The following is a 23,541-nucleotide window of genomic DNA, read 5'->3' on the forward strand; positions in this document are numbered from 1 at the left end:
GGGAAACAAATGGATGGCCTGAAATTCGAAACGAACCGTCTCCACATATTTATCACCCACCTCTTGCCCGCCATGTGGTTAATCGTCATCTCTCTGTCCATTCTCTCTCTCTCTCTCTCTCTCTCTAAACGATCGCTATCTTGAGAAAAAACGATGACTTCGTTGTCGCTGTCAAGCAATCCGGTTGTAGCTGAAGAAAGACCGTCTACAGATCTTACAGAGACGACTACGGTGACTTCGGAAGCTCCAGAGAAGAAGGTGAGGAAAGCTTACACCATCACCAAGTCCAGAGAGAGTTGGACTGAAGGAGAGCACGACAAGTTTCTCGAAGCTCTACAATTGTAAATCTCTCTCTCTCTCTCTCTCTCTCTCCCCTTTGATTTACTGATTTTTATGTCGTCCTGAGCTCTAATTGTAGCTTGATTTACTTAAATTTTGTTTCATTTCTTCTTAGTATGTGATTAATAATACACTAATCAGAGAAAGGTTTGTGGGTTTGGTCTGGCTCTGAGTTCTGACTTAAACGATTTATTAATTTGGACCTTAAGGTTAAAATAAAGTTTCATAAGATCAAAGTTTGGCTATGTAGTAGATCATCTGTAGTCAGATGGAGATTGCAGAAGCTACTTTGTCATCTTAGGTATTTAACATGTTTCAAAAGATGAGATTTTTATTGCAAAAGCCTATGTCTTTTATTCAGACACTCTGTTGCTGATACGGTCTCTGACAAAAAAAATTGCGTCCTTAGGTTTGATCGTGACTGGAAAAAGATTGAAGATTTTGTAGGTTCAAAGACAGTAATTCAGGTTTGAGATCAAGCTGCTGCTTTGGCTTTTGGGTTATACAATAGAATACATTGGCCTCTTTTTCCCCAACTCAATCTTAATGTGCCTACTTGATTTACAACAGATCAGGAGCCATGCACAAAAATACTTTTTGAAGGTCCAGAAGAACGGGACTTTAGCACACGTGCCACCCCCTAGGCCTAAACGCAAAGCTGCTCATCCATATCCTCAAAAGGCATCTAAGAATGGTTAGTTCCTTTATGATGAGAAATTTCATTGAGCGGAAAGATGAAGTTAAGATATACTCAATCTGTACTAAAACTCTCAATTGTTTGCAGCTCAAATGTCGCTTCACGTTTCGATGGCATTTCCTACTCAAATAAATAACGTGCCTGGCTATACTTCATGGGATGATGATACCTCTGCATTGCTTAACATAGCCGTAAGCGAGGTTGTCCTACCAAAAGATGAACTTGCTACTCTTTGTGGAGGAGAAGGCATGCATTCTCATTTCTACTCTTTTTCTTCCTATGATGCTTGGCAACCTGATGAAGGTTCATTTGCTTAATATGTTAATTGTTTCAGATGTTATTGAATCGAATGACTCAACAAGTGGGGGTAGTCCTTCAGAATCTGGTATAGGAAGCTCAAGCAGAACACTATCAGATTCGAAGACGGGGAATCAAGCTCCCTCAATGCACGGTAATTATTCAAACAGTTGTGGAACTACTTCTGAGTTTTTCTAATTTTATGGTAGACATTGTTCTAATGGTTGTTGTTTTTTTTGCAGGTCTTCCTGATTTTGCTGAAGTTTATAACTTCATTGGGAGTGTCTTCGATCCTGACAGCAAAGGCCGCATGAAAAAGCTCAAGGAAATGGATCCTATAAACTTCGAGACTGTGAGTTAGAACCTGCTTGATTGCCTTTAAGTTAAATGATGTGTGTGACAGACTGACAGTGATATATTCATCATTTAGGCGTGTCTTGATATGTATCTGCAACCATACTCTGGCGTTGTGTTGTTTCCCTCCCATGAATCTGACTTGTACAAGAACTGATCTTCATAATAACCCTCTCTGACAGCTGAAACTAATAAGCATGCATCTCTAGAGTCTTTTTTTATTTTTGATATGTATGTATCCTAAGGAGATGTTGGCCAATTAACGGGATTTTACAACGTTGGCTCGTTTTTTGTTTTTATGTTACCTGGTGCCTATTTGTTGCTGTCAGTGCTTGTTCTTTTTTGTTAGTAACCGTTCACTAATCGCAATATGCCTTGCAGGTTCTGCTACTGATGAGAAACCTCACAGTGAACTTGGCAAACCCTGACTTCGAACCTGCTGTAAGTGTTAAGTTGATCATAAGTCTATTTCTGTCTTGGTCTGGGTTACTTCTTCAAAATTTCAACGATTAAAATGAGGATTGATTGATTGCTTTGTTAGATATATATTACACACATGAACTGCTGACTTATGGGTTGACTTTCGTGGAACAGATGTAATTTAACCTTGAAATAGTCTGAATACTCTGATGCTGCAGGGGAATGTCCTGAACAATTAAGCTCTTAGCGGGGCAGTGCGGGAACCCTGGTCAAGAACCAAACAAGTGATATATCTTCTTGGGAACTTCTTTCTCACAACAACTGTTCCAACAGCTATCAAGTAAGTGTAGTTTTGATCTCGTCCCTCTGCTAGTACATTCCTGATCTCATTTGTATTAAAGTTTGGGTTAACGAGCTTTCCAATTAGCTATCTAATCTCTGCATTTGGTGGGTTGTGTCAGATGCTGCTTACGGTTGTTGTCTGAGGAGAACATAGCAGACCGAGAGGGGAATATGGCAGTTTTGGTCAGAACCAGTTCCGTGAATGGTAGATCTCTATATGTGTGTGTATGTAGTAAAAATGATATCTATTTATTTGTTCATGCCTTTTGTAATTTATAGTTACGTTTGTATTTTTTTTGTTATACATATACTGAAATCAAAGGCAAATGTATCAGAATATCAGATACCAAATGCCACTAAACCCAAACTGTTGTATTGTATCTGCGTAGGAAGCCTCTCTTATCATTCGAAAACCCGGTTTGACGGTAACCAGAAACAAATTGAATTGTTATCATCTGAGCCAAGAAGGCTTTAGAACCCTCTGAGCCGAAACGAAGGTTTTGAAAGTTCGGGTTATTCCGCGACTATAGGAAGTTCTTCGCTGTACTCTCCCTAGATTGCTCTCAAACTTTTCGCCGGCGGCGAAGATGCTACAGCATCAGATCGGTCAATCTCCGGCGAGATTAGGGTTAACAGGCCCTGGTTCTCCATCCGTACAAAACCTAACGCCTTCTCGTCATGGCCATCCAACCTCTTCTTCATCCTCCCAATCTCACCACCACCAACAACAGATCCAACAACCTCCTAACCTACCACCTTCCTCCTCCGCCGTAGCCGCCTCGGCCTCAGCTTCAGCGGCTGTCTCCTCGTCCGCTTTGCTGTCGCTCCTTCCACCATTACCCCGAGCGCAGGCTCTTCTCCAGCAGATGGCGGTTTTATCGTCCAAGCTCTTCGACGTCTCTCCCAATCGCGCGCACTGGCTCTCCGCTTTCCGCGGCTCTCTCCCTTCGTTCCTCTCCTCGCAGCACTCGCACTCGCTACCGCCGCCTCCGCCGCTCGAAAACCCTAATCCTTCCTCCACCAAGGAGATCCTCTCTCAGTTCAATTCCCTCCAGACGCAGCTCTTCGAAGCCGTCACGGAGCTCCAAGAGATCCTCGATCTCCAGGACGCCAAGCAGAAGCTCGCGCGTGAGATCAAATCCAAAGATTCGTCTCTTCTCGCCTTCGCCAACAAGCTCAAGGAAGCAGAACGCGTTCTCGATATGCTCGTCGACGATTACTCCGATTACCGCAAACCAAAACGAACCAAAACTGTAACTGAAGACGATGACGATGACGAAGAGTCTTCTTCTACCACCACAGTGTCTTCTCAGATCAAGCTAAAGGACATCTTAGCTTACGCTCACAAGATCAGCTACACAACGTTTGCTCCTCCGGAGTTCGGTGCAGGGCAAGCTCCTCTCCGTGGTGCATTACCACCAGCTCCACAAGACGAGCAGATGAGAGCTTCTCAGCTCTACGCCTTCGCTGATCTCGACATCGGTCTACCGAAAACAGTTGAGAACATCGAGAAGAAGGTTGAAGCACTCATTGAGCCGCCACCACCTCCTCCAGATCTCTCTGCAATTCAGGGCCTGCTTCCACCGAATATCGCAGTTCCTTCGGGATGGAAACCGGGAATGCCTGTGGAACTGCCGAAAGACTGGCGTTTGCCACCTCCACCTCCTGGGTGGAAACCAGGAGACCCTGTTGTGTTACCGCCTGATTTGGTTCCTCCGCCTAGAGCCCAGGAGCAGCAGCAACAAATGCGGCCTCCTCAGGGACATCTCAGGCCGCCTGACGTCATACATGTCCGAGAGGTTCAGCTTGACATTTTGGAGGATGATAGCAGTGAATACAGCAGCGAGGAGAGTTCAGACGACGAGGAATAATCAAACATTATGATTCTCGATATAAGGTAATGGATGGTTGTCCTATGTTACTGATAGTTCTTGATTGAATTTGTGCTACTAATGTAAAATGTTCCTACTTGCTAAGTCTGCAGAGGCTTTTCCCACCAAAACATGGATTCCATTTTGTGTTTACAAAAGTGCATCTTTTTCTTGAGTCAGTTTTACTGTGTTTCTAATAAAAGTTCTAATTTTCATGAAAGCGTATGATGCCCTTTCGGCTACAAAGTTAGTTGGATCGTTGTAGATCTTGTTTCAAAATATCACAAGTGAAAATGTTGAACTTAGAAATTAAAAATGTTCTGTAGCAGAAGTTCAGAATGTTCAACAGATTCCTCCACAAAGTAAAATGCACACATACGCTGCTATCAGAGAGAAATATTACATATAGAACTATATACTAGTATTCTTTATTTCAAATTTATTCGGACTAAGCTATCAGAGACAAAGATTATACATTTCCAAACTAACTAATACTATAAAATTATTCAGTGATCAGTATGAAAAATCTTCAATTTTCAACTCGTTAAATAGCCCAGTAAAATTTGAGGAAATGCCCAATAAAATACAAGTTGTTTTCTATTATAATTGGGCCTATGGGCATTTTAGACAATAGATACTTCAACCATTTACTATATATTTCGTCAGAAACCCTGACGCAATGCCTCGATCCCAAACCCTCTTTCCCTCCAAAACAATGGCAGCCGCCGCCGCACGCCCTCTAGTCTCCGTCCAAGGACTCGAAGGTGACATGACCACCGACCAATCCACCACCATCTGTCTACCGGACGTCATGACCGCACCCGTGAGGCCAGACATCGTCAGCTTCGTCCACGCTCAGATCTCCAACAACAGCCGTCAGCCTTACGCCGTCTCCAAACGCGCCGGTCACCAGACCTCCGCCGAGTCCTGGGGAACCGGACGCGCCGTGTCCCGTATCCCTCGTGTTCCCGGTGGTGGAACCCACCGCGCAGGTCAAGCGGCCTTCGGAAACATGTGTCGCGGTGGTCGGATGTTCGCTCCGACTAAGATCACGAGACGCTGGCACCGTCGCGTCAACGTCAACATGAAGAGGCACGCGATCGTCTCGGCCATCGCCGCGACAGCTGTTCCTTCTCTCGTGACGGCTCGTGGTCACAAGATCGAGAACGTTCCCGAGATGCCTCTCGTCGTTAGCGATTCTGCTGAGGCCGTGGAGAAGACTTCCGCTGCGATCAAGGTTTTGAAGCAGATCGGTGCTTACGATGACGCCGAGAAGGCCAAGGACAGTATCGGGATTAGGTCTGGTGTTGGTAAGATGAGGAACCGTCGTTACGTTTGTCGGAAAGGTCCTCTCGTTGTGTACGGAACTGAAGGAGCTAAGATTGTGAAAGCGTTTAGGAACATTACTGGTGTTGAGCTTTGTCATGTGGAGAGGCTTAACTTGTTGAAGTTAGCTCCTGGTGGTCATCTCGGGAGGTTTGTGATCTGGACTAAGTCTGCTTTTGAGAAGCTTGAGTCTATCTATGGTTCGTTTGAGAAGCCGTCTGAGATGAAGAAGGGTTATGTTTTGCCTCGTGCGAAGATGGTGAACGCTGATCTTGCTAGGATTATCAACTCCGATGAGGTTCAGAGCGTGGTTAAGCCGATTAAGAAGGATGCGAAGAGAGCTGTGCTTAAGAAGAACCCGTTGAAGAACCTTAATGTTATGCTTAAGTTGAATCCGTATGCTAAGACGGCAAAGAGGATGTCTTTGTTGGCTGAAGCGCAGAGGGTAAAGTCTAAGAAGGAGAAGCTCGAGAAGAAGAGGAAACCCGTCACTAAGGTAAACTCAAACGCTCTCCTTTCTCTTTACCTTGGGTAAAGTTTGGTTTAGTACTTTCCCACTGCACGTTACTAAGTTAGTTTGAAGTTTTGGTATATGAATTTAAGTCACTTCTAGTGGATGGTTGTTATAGTTTTGTGATAAGCAGTCTATACTGTGTTGATTAAGTAGTATCTTCTGTTGAGTTCGTATGCAGTGCAAATAATCTGTTTGTTGATGTGATTTGTTGGAAATTGTTTTTTGATTGATGAAGATTAGTTTTGTAGAGAAGCTATTAAAGCTGTCTCATTTCTTAACTATTTTGTTGTGTTCTCTCTTCTAGGAGGAGGCACAAGCTATTAAAGCTGCAGGCAAGGCGTGGTACAAGACTATGATCTCAGACAGTGATTACACAGAGTTTGATAACTTCACCAAGTGGCTTGGAGCCAGTCAGTAGTTCTATCCGGTTTAGGCAAAGATTTTTGGTTTTTACTTTATGGTATTCATTTTTCTTGGATTTAATCACTGGAGTTGTTATTTCGTTGAACTTAAAGAGTATGAACATGTTTTGAACTCTGTTCAATTATTACTTATTAGTTTCTTTTGCTTCTTCCCCCTAAAATTGATAATCAGCAGTAGTGAGACTTAATCAAAGAGAAAATAGTTCTGCTTGGTTCAGAAAGTTAAATACCTGAAAACAATCAAGAAATTATTTGTAGTAAAACGTAATTATACGTATCGAGTTCAGTGTTTTCTAGGCTGAGTTGCACCATTTACATTAACAAGATACCCACATGTCAATACTCAAAAACTATATCTTATAACAGTAACGTCGTCGATTTAACTAAAAAACTGACAAGAATTTATTTAATCTTAGAAACCATACAATAAAAGTTAAATAATAACGCCACTGATATTAATGAGTCGCATTTTTTGGCGATGAAACAATAAATTTGACCGGCGACTTGGTATCTCCCAAAGTAGATAGGACGATAAGCACAACCCCTTTTGCTACAGACCCAACCCAGCATGAATTGAATTCAAACTTGTCCTCGAACGCTAAACTCACATCAAATGATACTCCAACATCTGTCTCCTCCAGATCGTGACCACAGTCGCAGTCGCCAATCGCTTCCTCTTTCGAATGTATCTCTACCTTCATACCATGACGTTCATTAGTATTATTTTCGCCACCGCTTTGTTCCTTGCAGAACAAGAATACATCCTCAGTCGCTTTAACGGATTTTTTCATGCATGCTAGTGGCGTTTTCGAGCATGTTTTGGCCCGGATAACAAGGGTTTCACCGCGGTCAAGAACCGAGACTGGCCTAGCAAGTTCATTGGTAAATTTATCTCTTTTGACTGGTGGGAGGTAGAAGATTGGTTTGACTGTTGTGTAAGAATGAGCTAGAGAAGTTTGGATTTTAGCCCATTTGGTCAAGAACTCTGTCTCAATGAGGAGATCAGCTATTAGGATGCTGCAGCTTATCCCAATTGAGTATCCACCACTCTCAAAATTAGTCACCTATTAACATATATAAATAGCAAAAATAACCTCAATCTTATGTATAAGATGAAAATGAAAACAATCTCAATATAATAGTTGATCAAAAGAGTTTTAACATATATTATATAACTCCACAATATTCAATATTGAGTTAGTTTTGTTATTATTATATATATAATATAAATCTACACCATGTAGGTTAATATATGTTACTAATTTATCTTATGAATAGTTTTACTGTTGATTAGTTACCTGAACATAGAACAACGGAGAGAATTGAGGATCAACTTCATCAATGTCTCTCCAGAAGACAGTCTCTGCTTCAGCTCTGTTTTTGTCTCTCTTCACCATTTCAAAAAACTCCGGCAAACCTGCCGGAAACCTAGCCTCCACCAGCCTAACCCCACTGTCGTTGGCCACCACCTCCAGACCATCTTCCTCTCCCGTCTTCTTCCTCCTCCGCCGCAGTCTACCACAAAGCATCGGCTGCTCGGTCAAGGCTCTCCCTAACGACTCCTTTATCCAACCGGCGACTAACCACCCTCTCTCACCACGATCACCGGCTTGCTTGTAGTACGTAACTATGTTTAGTGTTCGCCGGAATATTCCTGCTCCGACGGGATCTCCGACGGATATGGAACGGACTTGACGTTGTTGCGTCACTTCCACCGGCATGACGCTCTGCACTCCGGCAATCATCGACTTGTGGACTATTGTTTCCATTTTAGCTCTTATTTGTGAAGTTGGCATTAGTTAGTCCTCTGCTATATATATAGGAACGTTAAAAGTTACGTGTGGTTATACAAAGCCAAATTAACTTTGTAATTAAGTGATAAACTATAATTAGAGATGTGTTTTAATTTCATAAAAGAAAACCAACGGTAATTATATGTAGATACATACCCAATCTGAGCCGACCTGCATTTAATTGAAACTATTTTACAAATCTTCTTTATCCATTGTCTTTTTCTCAGTTTGCGTAAAATGTAAGTATATGGAGTTTTAATGAGCATTTGACCTTAATGTAGTTGGGTGCGGAAAGGTAGTAAATATTTAATTTAGAACAAAACTTAGCTTCACCCCCTAAGTTGAATCTCTACATTCACCCACCAATAAAAATTAGTTAATTGAGATTTGATATCTCTTAAAAAAAGAAACCAAGTAATAAGAATTTAATAAAATAAAATTATGTTTTTAGATAAATAAAAAATAGTAGCAATTATCAAAAAAAAAATATAACTTTTTAATATTGATAAATCCGTCAGAAATACTAAACCCTAAACCATAAACTTTAAATTCTAAATACTAAACCCTAAACCTTTGGGAAAAGCCTGAACCCTTGGGCAAATCCTATACCCTAAACCCTCAAATTTAAACCAAACTTTAAATCATAAACTAAATCCTAATCCCTAAACTCTAAATCAAAACTCCTAATACTAAACCCTAAATCCTAAATTCTAAAATGGTTTATGGTTTAAGATTAAGGGTTTATGATTTAATATTTATCAAAGAGTTTAGGGTTTAGGGTTTCGTGTTTAGAATTTAGGGTTTAATATTATGGTTTATGATTAAGGGTTTAAGGTTTAGGGTTTAAGATTAACGATTTTGGGTATAGGATTTGTCCAAGGGTTCAGGCTTTCCCCAATGGTTTAGGGTTTAGTATTTAGAATTTAGGGTTTAGGGTTTAGTATTTTCTGACGGGTTTATCAATATTAAAAAAAAAAAATTATAATTGCTATTATTTTTATTTATCTAAAAATATAATTGTATTCATTAAATTTTTATTATTTGGTTTTTTTTTAAGAGATATCAAATCTTAATTAACTAATTCCTATTGGTGGGTGAATGTAGAGGTTCGCCTTAGGAGGTGAAGCTAAGTTTTGTTCTTTGATTTATCAGACCGTAATGGTTGTAAACTTGCAGTTAATGACTGGACCTCTGTTATTACTTATTAGCAGTGTAGCATGTGTACTTAACATTATTAATACGTTTATATATGTATGTACTACGCAACTTTTTCTGTTGAAGAATATATAGTACTGTAAAACACCTTGGTTGAGGATACAATGCGAAGTTCTCAAAAATCAAAATATAATGAAATGATATATAAATTATAGTGTTGAGTATCTTAAAAATATAGTTTTGGATATTACTATGTTATATATACTAAAACGTAAGGATTTGGTGTTGTTAATTAGAACTCTATCATAGAGTCTCTATCGTATCATCTATCTATATTATTAAAAGAGAAGTATCCATATAAAATACCCATTAGTTTTCACTTTTAATTACAATGATATACCACTGATATTAAATAATACTTCATATTTTAATGCTGTCTTTTCCACTTAGATTAATGTATTTTCCAAAATTATATTTAAATTAAATACACAATTAAATGACATTTCCTATTTTAGTGTTTTGTCTTTTCCACTTAGATTAACGTGTTTTCCAAAATTGAATTTGAATTTAATACACTTCATTAACTTCTCCATTAAATCAATGTCAAATTCAAAAAAAAAATATGTTTTTATTAGACAAACAATTCTGGAAATTATAATATCAACTTTTCATTTAAAAAATCTGAACGAAAAAAGTATTAGCAAATTTAAACCGAAACTAGATAATATCCAAATTTGGTATCTAGAGAACCATAACCAAACCTTATCCGAACGAAATATTTTGGATATTCGAATGTATTTAAATCATATTTATATACTTTAATATGTTAGCTATTTTTTGAATTAATATCTAAGATATAAGCTATTTTAAGTTGTTTAAAATATTTGAAATATAAAAAAAATAATCAAAAGTTAACATTTAAAGTAGATAAACAATAATCAAAACATCAAAAATACTTAAAATATATATTTATTCTTCATCCAAATATTCAAGTTAAACCTATTTTTAATTTTTAATTTAGGTACTTTGGCCTTAGATTTAGAGAAATTTAAAGATATATAAATTTTGAAAATTTAAAAATAGTTTAAACGGGTTATCAGATCCGCAAAGATCTGAATCAAACCGGAACCAGAGGTTATAAATACTCGAATAGAGTTAGAATCTTTAAACTAAAAAAAACTCAAATCCGAATAAATTTTAACCGAATTCGAGTGGATACCCAAATATTCACCCCTATCTTAGTCAATATAAAACGATCAAATATTACAAATATACTTTTTAGTATAAATAAATAAAAACTAAAACTAAAAATTAATACCCGTGCGGTCGCACGGGTCAAGATCTAGTAATGCTTTAAAGTAGACAGAAGACACTTCTACTGCCACAACAACAAAAAATAAGTGTTCAGCGTCCAGCCTTCCACCTACTTTTTGTATTATTGTGAGACAGTCCAGCTAAAGTTCGAACCTCATGAATTGAACCCATGATTTCCGTATGTAGGCTGTAATCTTATAATCTACTTTCGAAACTTTGGATACTCACAATAAATGCTCCCCCCCCCACCATTAGCAACAAGCCTTCTAGGTCCTCCATGGCACATAGCAATCGCGAAACTGTTAGCCATTTGCTTGTAAATTTATTAAGTTATATAACCATTGAATTTTTTTAACAAAGCTTAGGATTGTTGATCAATCAAGACTTACAAAACCAAGTCAACCTCTTATGCACATGACATTTTTCATAATTTTCGGTTAGTGGTTACTAGAATTTGATCCGCGTTTCTATGCAGATGTTTGATTTAACTTGTGTTCAAACTAAATTAATAAACCGCTGGTTTTATAAAAAAAATCCATATATATTTTTATGTTTTTAATTTACATAAAAATTATAATATATTACTTTTTAATATAATATAGATGTTTCATAATAATTTTTTTTTTATGTTTTGCCATCACCCATCACGCCGAGAAGCTGTCTCTTGAGTTTGGTGATACTTGTGTCAGGAACTACGATTTTCCCGACCCCTTCTACTCCAATTCTACTGTGAAGCAGCTCCTTGTTGACTCCTTGCTTATGGCATTCCAAAAGATATTTGTAAACTCATAATATTTTTTTTGTTTCTTTTGTTTTAGCTGATAAACGATAATACAAGGCTTTGATTGTGGTTCATCAGAATAGGTAGTTGGCATTTTGAGGAAAAAAAACTGATTTTGTTTTTGGAAACACAAGTGAGGAAAAAATAGAATTGTGTAAGTTTTTAAAATATAAGTTTGAGAAAAATATAATTAATTTATTTTATTTTACAAATTTTCTTATTTTTACTTGTAAACCAAGCAAATAAACCCTAGATGAAAAGAGCTAATTGTGCCATATCTAAACAGGCGACTGAGACGGCTCGGACAACGAAAACGTCATAGAACCCCTAGACAACCCACAAAATCAAACGTGCAATGGATCATTTAGTCGATGATGATGTTGATATCATCAGCTCGATGCCTCATGAGATCCTTCACCGTATTCTCTCGTTTATTCCAATTAAGTTAGCGATCAGAACTTCCGCCTTGTCTAGAGGATGGAGGCATGTATGGTGCGAGACACCTTGTCTCGACTTTGATAATCTCAACTATTATAGAGAGAAGCCGACGGCCCGAGAGATAAACCAAACCCTAAGTTTTTACAGGGCTCTGAAAATCACGAGTTTCAAGTTTCCTATCCCCCGATATGCCCTTGGCCCCGACATTGATAGCTGGATCGAGTTTGCTGTGTCCCGTAATGTGGAGAAGTTGAATCTGGTCTTCCTTGGTTATTCGAGTTACAAATATGATTTCCAAAAGATTTTCTATCTCAGTTCCTCTTTAACGGAGCTCTTCATTCAAGATTTTGATGCCTTCCGCGAATGCACAGTAGTGTCTTGGAAATCCCTAAGGAAGTTGACATTGTGGGGCTGTAGTTTCACCGATGATGGATCTCTTCGTAATATTCTCTCTGGCTCTCCCATTCTCGAAACCTTGGAATTGGATTACTCTGCAGGACCTCAGCGTCTTGATCTGAGTAAATCGCATAGTTTGAGGAGACTAGAGATTCGAGGACCAACCGAGATTGTAGCTCCCCACGTCCATTATTTGAGTTTGGAAACCTCCAGTGAAGGACCATCATGTACTTTAGAAGATGTTTCTTCGTTGACCGAAGCTCGCTTTCACATTATCATGAACGACTTGTCCTGTCCTTTGAAGCTTGATATTCTTCAACCAATGGTGCTAAAATTGTTTGCAAAATTACAAAACGTTAAGAGGCTTACCTTTACCGGACCCGTTCTTCAGGTATGTTTTTTTTTTTTTTTTGCCATTCTAATTGCATTCTCTATTTAAGAACGACAAAAGAAAATTCGATGTCGCGGATGATTAATTAAGGCTTCATTGTTCGAAACCTTTTAAAGCCATATAAGTTCTTGTAATGTTTTTTTTTTCTAGTAGAGATTTATGTTTAATTAGTTCATCATGACCTTTTGCATCATATATCCTTTTATGCTAGATTCTGTCTCTCGCCGAGCTCCATGGTATTCATTATCCAACGTTCAAGGTTGAAACTTTGACTGTTGAAACAAGGCTTACAAGATCTGTTATTCCTGGTTTAGCAATGTTACTACAAAATTCACCTCAACTAAAAAGTCTAAAAGCAAGCCCGTCATGCTTAATCGACATAGAGGTAGTTTTTCTCATAAACCTCTTTTATTAACAAGACCATGCAAACTAGTAACTGACTGGGAACGTGTCAAAAAAGAAAGAACAATGTCTTTCACTTATTTTAGGGCTAATCTGTATAAGATTTGATATTTTGTTCAATCACAAGTGTTAGTGTTCTTTGGGCTAACTTTTTTTAATTATGCTCTACAGAACAGAGATCTGTACCGCTGTTTGGAGTCACAAGGTTTAAATCCGGATCAATGTTGGAGATCAAAATATGAGGCGTTTCCTACCTCAGATGAGTTTTTTAGAATGATAAGTTATCACCGTAAGGATGAAACGTGGAAACTCATGGTTTTGTTCATGGAAATGGTAATGAAAAACGTAAAAACGCTAGAGACTTTGGTTGTAGAGTGGAAATATATTGAAAGCATCGTTAGTCATGAAAGTTGGTTTGAAGAGTACTTTCTTCAGATGCTTCCAACACTTTCTAACAACAATAATGTTTTCATTGTGTTCAAACGCTAATAAGTATTTTTACCGGTGTTTTATTTGGTTTTAATAATATAAAACATATTTGAGAGTGAAACACAACACTTGGAGAACTGGACTATTTATATATGAATTTTTGAGTAAAATTTTACTCGAGTACTATTTGGGTGTTGCTTCTCTCCCTAGAATAATGTCCCTCTCCCTAACCAAACCATTGGGTCTTGTCTTTCTCTCGACCAATGTGTCTACTTATTAAAAGCTTTAGATATAAGATTTGCTCTAATATAAGATGAATCCACTAATAAAATGTTACACGTCAAGTATATAAATCAAGTTAAGGAACACTTACAATAAAGTCAAATGCATGTGTGTTATCAGGCTTTGATATTCCTGTGCCTGGAGTTATGTTCACTCATATTGTTCTCCTCTATCCTTGTAACAAAGTTTTGCAAGAGCTGATTTAGAGGTCCCATCACTTCCTCGCAACAACAAGGTCCCCAAGATGATTAACAACTCTGTTCAAACCATGAATGCACACACTCTGTCTCTCAAAACCATAGTATGATGCTCACTTTGGAAATCTGCCCCACGCTATTGTCCATCTTATCCTCTCCCCTATTCCAATAAAGTCAGTGATCAGATCCTCCGTCTTATATCCTCTACAGGACAGGAATCTGGACCAGTGGCGAATCTAGAAAATATTTTGAGTATGAGCAAAAAAATAAAGATAAAAAAATAATATAAATAATAATGTAAATGAGGCAGAGAAAGAATCAATCTTTGGTTTAATGGGGACATATAGTGGGATTTAACTAACCTAGCTGCAAGACATCTATTGATTTTCAGTGTAAATAAATTTACTTTTAAGTTTTAGTGGGGGCAGCTGCATCCATGCTGACCCATATAGGTTTGCCCATCTGGACAGATATATGGATTCAGAAGATTTGAATCCAGATGAATACTGGAGACCAAAATATGAGGGATTTCCTACTTTACTTGAGTTTTGTAGGATGGTACGTTGTAAGTAGGGCCGGCCATGGGATAAAGCCCATAAAGTTAGGACTTTAGGCGCCACAGATATTAAATAATTTAGGGCCACCAAAATTTACAAACTTGCCTTTAGTCTACTGGTTAGTAGTTAGCTCTTATCCAAAAAATTTTGGACCTGGATTGTTAAAGCCCATAAAGTTAGGACTCTAGGCGCCACATATATTAAATAATTTAGGGCCACCAAAATTTACAAACTTGCCTTTAGTCTACTTTGCCACGCTATTGTCCATCTTATCCTTTCCCCTATTCCAATAAAGTCAGTGATCAGACCCTCTGTCTTGTCCAAGCGATGGAGACATGTTTGTGATAACTTTTTAATCCTCTACAGGACAGGGATCTGGACAGATATATGGATTCAGAAGGTTTGAATCCGGATGAATACTGGAGACCAAAATATGAGGGATTTCCTACCTCACTTGAGTTTTGTAGGATGGTACGTTGTAAGGATGAAATTCGGAAGCTCATGGCTTCGTTCATGGAAATGGTGATGACAAACGTAAAAACACTAGAGACTTTGGTGGTGGGGTTGGAATATGTTGTTAGGGATGCAAGATGGTTTGAAGACTGGCTTCAGAAGCTTCCAACGCTTTCTAACAACAATAATGTTTCCATTGTGCTCAAACGCTAAGTATGTGTATTTTATCAGTGTGGTATTTGGTCTTAATATTATAAAAACATGTTAGAGAGTGAAACACAAAGACTGAATTATTTTTAATTATGAACTTTTTAAATGATAATTAACAACTCAATGATCACACCAAGAATACACACACACTGTCTCTCAAAAACCAATCCATAGTATTGATTCTCATTTATCATGAAATCTTTCACTATTCAGCAACAGTGGTTCCTAAGATGAGTCTGCTTGCAAGACCACTGTCCTTCAAAGTGTCTTTTAAAAGTTTTAAAACCACATTCTGTAATAAAGAATTTATACTATGGAATATTACCTTTTAAGTGCCTAACTTTTATTATTTTCACGAGAATATACCAATCAAATATATAGTGATAATTAAAGCCAATTTTCAGCACAAGAAGGGATATTTTGAGATTCGATAGATGGCAAATGGCTGAGAACTTCCGACAGCAAGACGGCGCAACTGCCGACCGTTGAAACCCTTATTCCCCCTCCTGTCCGATCATTCCTCACCGAAAAAACAAAATGAACGGCGACGATCCAATCGACGGTCACGATTTCATCAGCTCTCTACCAGACGCGATTCTCCACCTCATCCTCTCCTCCGTTCCGACAAAATCAGCGATCAGAACCTCCGCCCTGTCCAAACGATGGAGACACGTCTGGTCCGAGACGCCTTCCCTCTCAATCGACAGCCACAGAGTGGTCGCCAGATCGATAAACAAAACCTTATCCACTTTCTCCTCTCCCAAAGTCGCGACCTTTCATCTCCGAACCAGCTTAGCCAATCGGATCCAACACGTCGACACCTGGATCGATTTCGCCGTCGCGCGTCACGCGGAGAAGCTCTCTCTTGAGTTTCGTGATACACGTGTAAGAGATTACGATTTTCCTGATTCCTTTTACGCCAATTCGACTGTGAAGCAGCTCTCGATCGAGTCTGGATCCGTTGTGATGAACCCTAAGTGTTCCGTGTCGTGGACGTCGCTAAAGAACTTGTCTTTGAGTTACTGTAAGCTCTCCGACGATGCCCTTTTAAAGATTCTCTCCGGTTGTCCGCTGCTCGAGAGCTTGGAGCTCATGTTCTGCGATGAGTTTCGGTGTCTTGATCTGAGTCGTTCGCCGCGTTTGATAAAATTGGAGATTGATCGGAGCGATTGGTTTCTCGGGCCGACGGAGATCGTGGCGCCGCATGTACAGTGTTTGAGACTGAGACACTCGAGGTTACCGTGTAGATTAGTGGATGTGTCTTGTTTAAACGAAGCTAACTTGAACATTTACTTCTGCGATCTTGGGACCCTTACGGGTGATTTTCTTCAAGGGAACGTGGTGAAGATGCTAGCGAAGTTGGAGAATGTTGAGAAGCTTACTGTTGGTGCTACCTTTCTCCAGGTATGTTAGTTAGCCAATAAGGTCTACGACTCTCTATGTCATTGTCCCTTTAAATGAGGTCTGTGTTATGGGTGTTGACTATATTTATGTGCCCTTTAGATGTTGTCTCTTGCTGCGCTCTGTGATGTACGTTTTCCGACGCTCAAGGTCGAGTATTTGACTCTTGAAACGATGATTGTTCGGTCTGTTGTTCCTGGTATAGCCAAGCTTCTACAGAATTCACCTGGTTTAAGAAAGCTAACGATACATACCGTGAAATGCAGCATCATTTCGGTATTTTTTACCAATTCAAACCTCTTTCTATATTATCTTTCTAATATATATATGAAGATACATACCCTGAAATCATTTTGTTCTGTTTTGCAGGAAGCACATCTCAACAGTTACTTGCGTTCACATAGCTTGAATCAGCGTCAGTGCTGGAGATCAAAAGACACGGCCTTCCCGGGATCTATGGAGACCATTTCAATGTTGGTGGGGAAGTACGCAGAGTCGAATCTCGTGGCTTCGTTCGTGGAGCGTCTGCTGAGAAATACTAGAAGTCTGGAAACAATGGTTGTGCTCTTGGTGGGTTACCTTGATGCATCAGGTTTCGAAGAACTTGTTGCGATGGCTACAAGGCTTTCTCACAAGCGCAATGTCTTCATTTCCATCAAGCAAAGCCATGTTCAAAATGTATCCAACACTTTCTCATAATAAACTCTGTATCATTAGTTTATTCAAGCAAAAGCCATTTGTTAAATAGGGTCTCTCATAAGGCTTTAGAGTTGAATCCCACACAAGATTGTATGTGTAATCTCTGACGTTGGATTAATTGTGTTTCGATTTTTCGGTAGAATTGTATATTTAACAAGTTTTTTTTATACTTAACACAAGTTGTTTAATTATTAATGTTTAAAAAAGATGGTAACGAAAGAAGAAAACTATGAGAACTGGAGATATTGATTATTTGATGAGACAAATAATTGGTAAATTAAAATAAAGATTCATTGAAGAAGTGATTTAACACATTAGTTCAGGAACCTTAAGAGTAGAATAGAACAGAAGATACGAGTTTTGTAATAAAAGAAAACTGAGCTAACAAAAGGTGGGATTATAGCATCAAAACAACTTAAAAGCTTGAAGGGTTGTCTAAGATCTTGGCTTCTCCTTCTTCTCCTTGAAGAGGGCCAAGAGTGAGACACCAGAAACCTTGACGACCTTGAACCTGACTCCGGGAATATCTCCCACGGCGTGACCCTTACGACCAAACCCAGCAATCAACACCTCGTCCTGCAACAATAGTAGTAACAAAACAAGAGTTCAACATTTTTGACAGAAAAATATTATTGTCAAAAGATAGGTGTTACAAACGCTTTTCAGATTAGAGACTTACATTTTCCTCAATGTAGTTCAAGCAACCATCGTTGGGAACAAAAGCGGCAATCTTCTTTCCGTTCTTAATAAGCTGCACTCTAGCACACTTACGGATAGCAGAGTTAGGCTGCTTAGCCTCAATACCACTGCACAATCAAACAACGAGACTAATCAGCTCCAGTATCTACACTAAAAAGCAGATAAACTTTTGATGGCCTTACATTTTCTCAAGAACGATTCCTTTGGCGTGAGAAGAACCGGCAAAAGGCTTCTTCCACTCGTTTCCCTGATGAGACTTCTTGTACTGCTTGTCAGCCCACCTCTGATTGATACGGAGCCTTTTGAGCTTGCGCCCAGCTCCCATACCCCTTGTCTTACTGTTACCATAAGATAAAAACAAAAAAACATTAAAGAAAAAGATTGAACTTTCACTTAAAATATCAATGTAACAGGTCCAACATTCCATCAGCTATTCACAAGATGATACAAGCTCAAAACTCAGACTCATCAGGATAGCTATAGCTACAACTAACCTAGCATATAAAATTAAGGAAACTATCAATTGAATTAAGATGAAGACTCTAGAAAACAAAGCACGTGATCAACATAGACGCATTGCGTCAGAATCATTACAGAGCTCAAGTATAATCAGTAACAAAAATGTGAGTCGTGAAGTCATTTCCAGCAGAAAATAATAGCAGACTCGATTAAATCCTTCGTAATTCACAGAAACTAAGAAGAGCAAAGAGGTGAAGGATCTAAGAGAGGTGAAACGTACCCCATGTTTGTTTGTCGAAGGTGGAGAAGATCAACAGCAAAGAGGTTGATGCGGCAAGCAAGAGGATGATAATACTGAAAACCCTAAACCTACTTATGTCAGTGACTCCTAATATATGCGAGGATCCGTGATAGTATTGGCCCATTATACATAGGCCCATCATATATTGGGCTTATACGCATACGCTCGTCTATACTATTATCTTATTATTAAAGAACACAGATCACATGCACCTACCGAGCCCACCGTACTAACAACTTCCGCCACGTCAGCGTCACACTCTTTACAAAACCGGCTCTAACAGGTAAACGAGGCACACAAAAAAGCAGCAACCCGCCCCGCACGACACTTACAGCCTAAGCCGGTCCCCCACCACTCAACCGTCGATACCACGGCTGATCGACGTGTACAAACAGCAACCGTTTATTTCAAAAAAGGCGATTTTGATTCAGTGGTCCTTAATTGTTAATGCGCCAGCAAAATACGAAAAGAGGAAATTAGAGAGAGAGAGAAAGAGAGCTGGAGAATCTCGTCAATGGCGGACTGAGACTTTCTACCATAGTAGCCACCAGTCAAATCAAAGGAGGCGATGGAGAGAATATTGTAAAGGAAGGAATAAAGTTTAGGTGGAAGATACGAATCGGAGTTATACTATTTGGTAAGAGAAAACTTTTGTCTCCTTTCGCTTTCTTTAGTAAAAGAAAAAAAAAAGAGATACTGCATATTGATTCGTTAGTGAGAGAGAGCTTGAAACTCACGCTTTGTATAAAGGTGTCAGCTCATTCTATTTATATATATAACTGATTTTTTTTTTACAGTGGTTCGGGTTTTAGAGTTGGGATTAGGGTTGAAAAAATCGGAAAGAATGGATGAGATTAGAGGAGTGCCTACGTGGCAGGAAGAGCTCGCGAGTCTCGTCGACGCTGGGTTACGATACGACGGAGCGCCGATCGATTTAACGGCGGCTACTGAATCCACCTCAAAGAGATCGGGTTACTTGGACGGATCCGGATCGGAGGCTAGGGAGACGTTGAAAGATCAGGTGGCGGGGTTTATGAAATCGTGGGGAGAGATGCTCCTCCACCTCGCCAAAGGATGCAAGGACATCGTGGAGCAGACGGTGGTCACCGAGGACTCGTTCGTCGTGCGTAAGCTGGCGAAACCGGCGGCGAAAGTGTCGGAGAAGCTCAGCTTCATGAACGAGTACTTGCCGGAGGATCGCGATCCGGCTCACGCGTGGCCTGTGATCTTCTTCGTCTTCCTCTTAGCTCTCGCAGGTTAATCACAATCTGTGTTGTTGTTCTTCTCAAATAGTAACTTAGCCTGAGAGAACTGCATGCCGTTTTTTTACAAATGTATGTTTGCTTAAAGTAGGACTAGACTCTGAATAGTGCATTTGATAGTGCAGCATTAAGCTTTAGCCCGGAGCAGGATAGAGCAGTGACTGTGATTACGAAACTGCGTTTGCATCCCACCAATGCGGCTCGTGTACAGCTTCCTGATGGTAGATACTTAGCTTACCAAGAGCTTGGTGTTCCAGCAGAAAGAGCGAGATACTCTTTACTTACTCCTCATTCTTTTCTCTCCTCTCGACTTGCAGGTTTGTATGTATATTCGATTCGTTTTCATCAGTTTCTCCCATTACGTTTTAGGTTTTTGTCTTCTAAATGGTTTTGGAATTTCTTACCTGATTAAAGGCATACCTGGACTGAAGAAGTCACTGCTTGTGGAGTATGGTGTCCGTTTAGTTTCGTATGATCTTCCAGGTTTTGGAGAGAGTGATCCTCACCGAGGTCGAAACCTTAGCTCATCTGCCTCGGATTTGATTAACCTTGCGGCTGCCATCGGAATTGATGAGAAGTTCTGGTTACTCGGTTACTCTACTGGTAGTATGCATACCTGGGCTGCTATGAAATACTTCCCTGACAAAATTGCAGGTACTGACTTATTATACGTTTCATATCATTTGTCACTGTGATTGTTTTGCAAGAAAAACTTGGATTGGAATCTGCTGGACTGTTGCTAAATGGGGTTTGGTTTTGTGAAACTGCAGGAGCTGCAATGGTGGCTCCGGTGATCAATCCTTATGAGCCAAGCATGGCCAAGGAAGAGATGGTGAAAACATGGGAGCAATGGTTAACAAAGAGGAAATTCATGTACTTTTTAGCTCGCCGGTTTCCAGCTCTTCTCCCTTTCTTCTACCGTAGATCTTTTCTCTCTGGTAAACTTGATCATCTCGATCAGTGGATGTCACTATCAGTAGGAGAAAAGGTATAAATTGCATCAGGGGTTTAGATCATAAAGCATAGAGTTACGTTTGCTAAATCTGTTCTTTCTCTCTTTCAGGATAAGCTTCTACTCAAAGACCCAACTTTCCAAGAATTTTATCAAAGGAACGTGGAGGAATCTGTCCGGCAAGGAATCACAAAGCCATTTGTAGAAGAATCAGTGCTTCAAGTATCGAGTTGGGGCTTTACTCTTTCCGAGTTCCGCACACAGAAGAAATGCACAACTAATGGTGTCCTCTCTTGGCTCATGTCAATGTACAGTGAAGCTGAATGTGAACTAGTCGGGTTTCGAAAACCCATTCACATATGGCAGGTAAGTTCTGCGCCATACAGTACATAGTTAAATATGTGGACTGGATCCTAAATAAGTCTACTTTTTGATTACTTAAAGGGAATGGAAGATCGGGTTGCTCCACCATCTATGAGTGACTACATTGGCAGGATGATTCCGGAAGCTACTGTACATAAGATTCCAAATGAAGGTCACTTCTCGTTCTTCTATTTCTGTGATGAGTGCCACAGACAGATATTCTATGCTTTGTTTGGAGAACCAAAGGGACAGCTCGAGAGAGTAAGAGAAACAAAGGAGACTCTAGTCGAAACAGAGACAGATAAGGACAGTACTAATGCTGCTACCACAACCACCAAAGAGTAAAGAAAAGTAAAGAGGTGGATAACTATAGAAAAATGATAGCTACATATTTTTTTTTTGGTTTCGGATTCTATAGGGGTTTTTACACCAAAACAGAATTTCTATTTTGGATCACATTTTACATTCTAAAAGTAGTGGTGAATGAGAATCTGTCGATGGTTTTCTTATTCTGATATTACAGTTCAATTTCTTATTGCACCTCTGCTAATAGTCATACATTAACTATAAAGATTTCTCTTAGTGTCTAAAATGATTCTTTGCATATGTCAAAATCTTGATCACCTGCTTCCGTGGAAACATAATAATGATATACAAACAAGAAATGGTGGTACATTGAAAAACTTATAATCAAATTAAAAGACAAGAGTTCCATATTGGGTTTGTATAAAAAAAAACTAATATGAGAATCAAAAAGCAGAGCCGGAGTTACTGGACTTGCCAAGCAAAATGTCTTTGGCTTCATTGATCTTGGAAGCGAGATAGTGGCTACCTCCAGCGTCAGGGTGGTTTGCAACCATAACTCTCCTGTGAGCTTCTTTCACCTTCTCCGCCGCTACCCTCTCCCTGTTATAATGGTACAAACTCAGTCAAGCCACAGGAGAGAGAGCGTATACAAAATCTTTCATAATGTCCTCTCAAAACATAATCTTCAAGGTTGGCTTTATCTCAAGGGCACTGAATCAACTACTTTGGCATAGAATTACTTGCAAGGCCAGAGTTTCAAAACCTAGTAAATCGAATGCGTGATTTATCAAACTACACAGCACAAATTCAAAAGAGCATAATGGGGTTATTCAACATACTTTAGCTAGGGTCAGACTTGATGAAATCTCAAGAAGGATATATTTTTCAAGTTGAGGAGCAGCAAAAGAAGAGGAGGAGGAGGAATAAGGGAAGCAAAGACAGACCTAACTCCAAGAATGAGAGCAGCTTCTCGCCGTGTCATTGCAGTTTGGAAACCACCTTCGTAAAACCTGCGCATTCTAGCCACGGGTGGCCTGGCCTTAAAGGCTTGCCAAGCGAGTATACCATACCTACCAGCTAGAGCAGCAGCAGCTACAGCAGCACCTGCAACCATCGGCGTTTCCTGTGTAACCAACCACAAAGACAATCAAAAACCTAAGATAAAGAAGGAACCAAACATGGGTTTGGAATCAAAGAGAAAAAAAATGAGCAAAGATATATCCTCTATGTATCCATGTTTTTATTAAAACCACCAAAAACAATCTAAAATCGAGATTTCAAAATCATGTTTTTCCGACGAGCGTCTATGATGAAGAACATCGACATTTAAACGGAAACAAAGGGATAGCTAGACCCAAACAACTTACCATCCTTCGAGCCTAAAAATTCAATCAATCAGACGAGACAAGTGATTTTTTTTTCCTTCAATTATCTGTCGATGCGGATGGGTTTAGGGTTCTTCCAGACGGAAAAGAGAAAAAAAAAGAGGTCTGTCCGGTCTGGTCTGTCTCCTTGTCTTAATTTTATATTTTTGAGGTCGGTTAAGTGAGTCAAAGTCAACACCTTCTTTGTCTTTCAGAGTATTCTTCTGTAAACTCCTAACCGGTGTTTCATGACATTGTTAATTCGTTACGATCTCATATTTCAAGAATATAAGCAATGCTCCAGAAAAATGGTAGATTGAACTGCTTTCCCAATGTATATAAATCTCTTACATAT

General features: G+C 39.3%; 9 protein-coding genes across 11 annotated transcripts; 6 read left to right on the top strand and 3 right to left on the bottom strand.

Moving 5' to 3' along the window:
• The first annotated feature begins 68 nt into the window (after nucleotides 1-68).
• Nucleotides 69-2,810, top strand: LOC108817357 (protein REVEILLE 4). 3 transcript variants are annotated; one of them, XM_056990616.1, is made up of 9 exons: nucleotides 69-341; nucleotides 749-806; nucleotides 910-1,033; nucleotides 1,124-1,282; nucleotides 1,371-1,487; nucleotides 1,576-1,685; nucleotides 2,069-2,128; nucleotides 2,282-2,447; nucleotides 2,569-2,810. In XM_056990616.1, exons 1-8 carry the CDS (start codon nucleotides 154-156, stop codon nucleotides 2,285-2,287), a joined length of 822 nt encoding a protein of 273 aa, XP_056846596.1. In that variant the 5' UTR covers nucleotides 69-153; the 3' UTR covers nucleotides 2,288-2,447; nucleotides 2,569-2,810. The 3 variants fall into 3 exon arrangements, with proteins under 3 accessions (XP_056846596.1, XP_018445525.1, XP_018445526.1); XM_018590023.2 differs by having other exon boundaries at nucleotides 70-341; nucleotides 2,304-2,447; XM_018590024.2 differs by having other exon boundaries at nucleotides 71-341; nucleotides 2,326-2,447.
• Nucleotides 2,811-2,949: 139 nt separating this feature from the next.
• On the top strand, nucleotides 2,950-4,540 carry LOC108817354 (mediator of RNA polymerase II transcription subunit 4). Its single transcript, XM_018590020.2, has one exon. The coding sequence runs from the start codon at nucleotides 3,037-3,039 to the stop codon at nucleotides 4,318-4,320; it is 1,284 nt and encodes a 427-aa protein (XP_018445522.1). The 5' UTR covers nucleotides 2,950-3,036; the 3' UTR covers nucleotides 4,321-4,540.
• Nucleotides 4,541-4,985: 445 nt separating this feature from the next.
• LOC108817355 (60S ribosomal protein L4-1) lies at nucleotides 4,986-6,723 on the top strand. The gene is made up of 2 exons (XM_018590021.2): nucleotides 4,986-6,142; nucleotides 6,465-6,723. Exons 1-2 carry the CDS (start codon nucleotides 5,000-5,002, stop codon nucleotides 6,576-6,578), a joined length of 1,257 nt encoding a protein of 418 aa, XP_018445523.1. The 5' UTR covers nucleotides 4,986-4,999; the 3' UTR covers nucleotides 6,579-6,723.
• A 314-nt stretch (nucleotides 6,724-7,037) lies between these two features.
• Nucleotides 7,038-8,376, bottom strand: LOC108817356 (uncharacterized). The gene is made up of 2 exons (XM_018590022.2): nucleotides 7,881-8,376; nucleotides 7,038-7,646 (listed from the first exon to the last, which is right to left on the bottom strand). The coding sequence occupies exons 1-2, from the start codon at nucleotides 8,349-8,351 to the stop codon at nucleotides 7,038-7,040; spliced, it is 1,080 nt and encodes a 359-aa protein (XP_018445524.1). The 5' UTR covers nucleotides 8,352-8,376.
• A 3,516-nt stretch (nucleotides 8,377-11,892) lies between these two features.
• Nucleotides 11,893-13,791, top strand: LOC108815068 (putative F-box/LRR-repeat protein At3g28410). The gene is made up of 3 exons (XM_018587728.2): nucleotides 11,893-12,850; nucleotides 13,062-13,235; nucleotides 13,424-13,791. The coding sequence occupies exons 1-3, from the start codon at nucleotides 11,981-11,983 to the stop codon at nucleotides 13,739-13,741; spliced, it is 1,362 nt and encodes a 453-aa protein (XP_018443230.1). The 5' UTR covers nucleotides 11,893-11,980; the 3' UTR covers nucleotides 13,742-13,791.
• A 1,991-nt stretch (nucleotides 13,792-15,782) lies between these two features.
• LOC108814309 (F-box/LRR-repeat protein At5g02910) lies at nucleotides 15,783-17,622 on the top strand. Its single transcript, XM_018586849.2, has 3 exons — nucleotides 15,783-16,784; nucleotides 16,884-17,057; nucleotides 17,151-17,622. The coding sequence occupies exons 1-3, from the start codon at nucleotides 15,918-15,920 to the stop codon at nucleotides 17,478-17,480; spliced, it is 1,371 nt and encodes a 456-aa protein (XP_018442351.1). The 5' UTR covers nucleotides 15,783-15,917; the 3' UTR covers nucleotides 17,481-17,622.
• Nucleotides 17,623-17,749: 127 nt separating this feature from the next.
• On the bottom strand, nucleotides 17,750-19,078 carry LOC108817830 (40S ribosomal protein S23-2). Its single transcript, XM_018590640.2, has 4 exons — nucleotides 18,919-19,078; nucleotides 18,362-18,517; nucleotides 18,160-18,286; nucleotides 17,750-18,056 (listed from the first exon to the last, which is right to left on the bottom strand). The coding sequence occupies exons 1-4, from the start codon at nucleotides 18,921-18,923 to the stop codon at nucleotides 17,916-17,918; spliced, it is 429 nt and encodes a 142-aa protein (XP_018446142.1). The 5' UTR covers nucleotides 18,924-19,078; the 3' UTR covers nucleotides 17,750-17,915.
• Nucleotides 19,079-19,260: 182 nt separating this feature from the next.
• LOC108817829 (uncharacterized) lies at nucleotides 19,261-22,025 on the top strand. Its single transcript, XM_018590639.2, has 7 exons — nucleotides 19,261-19,576; nucleotides 19,737-20,195; nucleotides 20,327-20,518; nucleotides 20,616-20,855; nucleotides 20,972-21,189; nucleotides 21,265-21,519; nucleotides 21,598-22,025. Exons 2-7 carry the CDS (start codon nucleotides 19,784-19,786, stop codon nucleotides 21,859-21,861), a joined length of 1,581 nt encoding a protein of 526 aa, XP_018446141.1. The 5' UTR covers nucleotides 19,261-19,576; nucleotides 19,737-19,783; the 3' UTR covers nucleotides 21,862-22,025.
• Nucleotides 22,026-22,168: 143 nt separating this feature from the next.
• On the bottom strand, nucleotides 22,169-23,347 carry LOC108817831 (mitochondrial import inner membrane translocase subunit TIM14-3). The gene is made up of 3 exons (XM_018590641.2): nucleotides 23,190-23,347; nucleotides 22,767-22,945; nucleotides 22,169-22,422 (listed from the first exon to the last, which is right to left on the bottom strand). Exons 1-3 carry the CDS (start codon nucleotides 23,190-23,192, stop codon nucleotides 22,266-22,268), a joined length of 339 nt encoding a protein of 112 aa, XP_018446143.1. The 5' UTR covers nucleotides 23,193-23,347; the 3' UTR covers nucleotides 22,169-22,265.
• Between the last annotated feature and the right edge of the window lie 194 nt (nucleotides 23,348-23,541).

The sequence above is a fragment of the Raphanus sativus genome, chromosome 7, assembly GCF_000801105.2.
Source record: "Raphanus sativus cultivar WK10039 chromosome 7, ASM80110v3, whole genome shotgun sequence".
NCBI classification, from domain to species: Eukaryota; Viridiplantae; Streptophyta; class Magnoliopsida; order Brassicales; family Brassicaceae; genus Raphanus; species Raphanus sativus.

Excerpts from the sequence above, each read along its gene's own strand:
- LOC108814309 (XM_018586849.2), top strand. The coding sequence starts at position 15,918 with ATGAACGGCGACGATCCAATCGACGGTCACGATTTCATCAGCTCTCTA. Across the intron at positions 16,785-16,883 it reads TTGGTGCTACCTTTCTCCAG|ATGTTGTCTCTTGCTGCGCT; the intron begins GTATGTTAGTTA and ends TGTGCCCTTTAG. Across the intron at positions 17,058-17,150 it reads TGAAATGCAGCATCATTTCG|GAAGCACATCTCAACAGTTA; the intron begins GTATTTTTTACC and ends TCTGTTTTGCAG.
- LOC108817830 (XM_018590640.2), bottom strand. Across the intron at positions 18,287-18,361 it reads GGAATCGTTCTTGAGAAAAT|TGGTATTGAGGCTAAGCAGC; the intron begins GTAAGGCCATCA and ends TTGATTGTGCAG. Across the intron at positions 18,057-18,159 it reads TGAACTACATTGAGGAAAAT|GACGAGGTGTTGATTGCTGG; the intron begins GTAAGTCTCTAA and ends CTATTGTTGCAG.
- LOC108817357 (XM_018590023.2), top strand. The coding sequence starts at position 154 with ATGACTTCGTTGTCGCTGTCAAGCAATCCGGTTGTAGCTGAAGAAAGA. Across the intron at positions 342-748 it reads TTTCTCGAAGCTCTACAATT|GTTTGATCGTGACTGGAAAA; the intron begins GTAAATCTCTCT and ends TTGCGTCCTTAG. Across the intron at positions 1,488-1,575 it reads TCAAGCTCCCTCAATGCACG|GTCTTCCTGATTTTGCTGAA; the intron begins GTAATTATTCAA and ends TTTTTTTTGCAG.
- LOC108817829 (XM_018590639.2), top strand. The coding sequence starts at position 19,784 with ATGGATGAGATTAGAGGAGTGCCTACGTGGCAGGAAGAGCTCGCGAGT. Across the intron at positions 20,196-20,326 it reads CTTCCTCTTAGCTCTCGCAG|CATTAAGCTTTAGCCCGGAG; the intron begins GTTAATCACAAT and ends TTGATAGTGCAG. Across the intron at positions 21,520-21,597 it reads AACCCATTCACATATGGCAG|GGAATGGAAGATCGGGTTGC; the intron begins GTAAGTTCTGCG and ends GATTACTTAAAG.
- LOC108817354 (XM_018590020.2), top strand. The coding sequence starts at position 3,037 with ATGCTACAGCATCAGATCGGTCAATCTCCGGCGAGATTAGGGTTAACA.
- LOC108815068 (XM_018587728.2), top strand. The coding sequence starts at position 11,981 with ATGGATCATTTAGTCGATGATGATGTTGATATCATCAGCTCGATGCCT. Across the intron at positions 12,851-13,061 it reads TTACCGGACCCGTTCTTCAG|ATTCTGTCTCTCGCCGAGCT; the intron begins GTATGTTTTTTT and ends CTTTTATGCTAG. Across the intron at positions 13,236-13,423 it reads CATGCTTAATCGACATAGAG|AACAGAGATCTGTACCGCTG; the intron begins GTAGTTTTTCTC and ends TATGCTCTACAG.
- LOC108817356 (XM_018590022.2), bottom strand. The coding sequence starts at position 8,351 with ATGGAAACAATAGTCCACAAGTCGATGATTGCCGGAGTGCAGAGCGTC. Across the intron at positions 7,647-7,880 it reads CTCCGTTGTTCTATGTTCAG|GTGACTAATTTTGAGAGTGG; the intron begins GTAACTAATCAA and ends ATATGTTAATAG.
- LOC108817831 (XM_018590641.2), bottom strand. Across the intron at positions 22,423-22,766 it reads GCTCTCATTCTTGGAGTTAG|GGAGAGGGTAGCGGCGGAGA; the intron begins GTCTGTCTTTGC and ends CCATTATAACAG.
- LOC108817355 (XM_018590021.2), top strand. The coding sequence starts at position 5,000 with ATGCCTCGATCCCAAACCCTCTTTCCCTCCAAAACAATGGCAGCCGCC. Across the intron at positions 6,143-6,464 it reads AGAGGAAACCCGTCACTAAG|GAGGAGGCACAAGCTATTAA; the intron begins GTAAACTCAAAC and ends TCTCTCTTCTAG.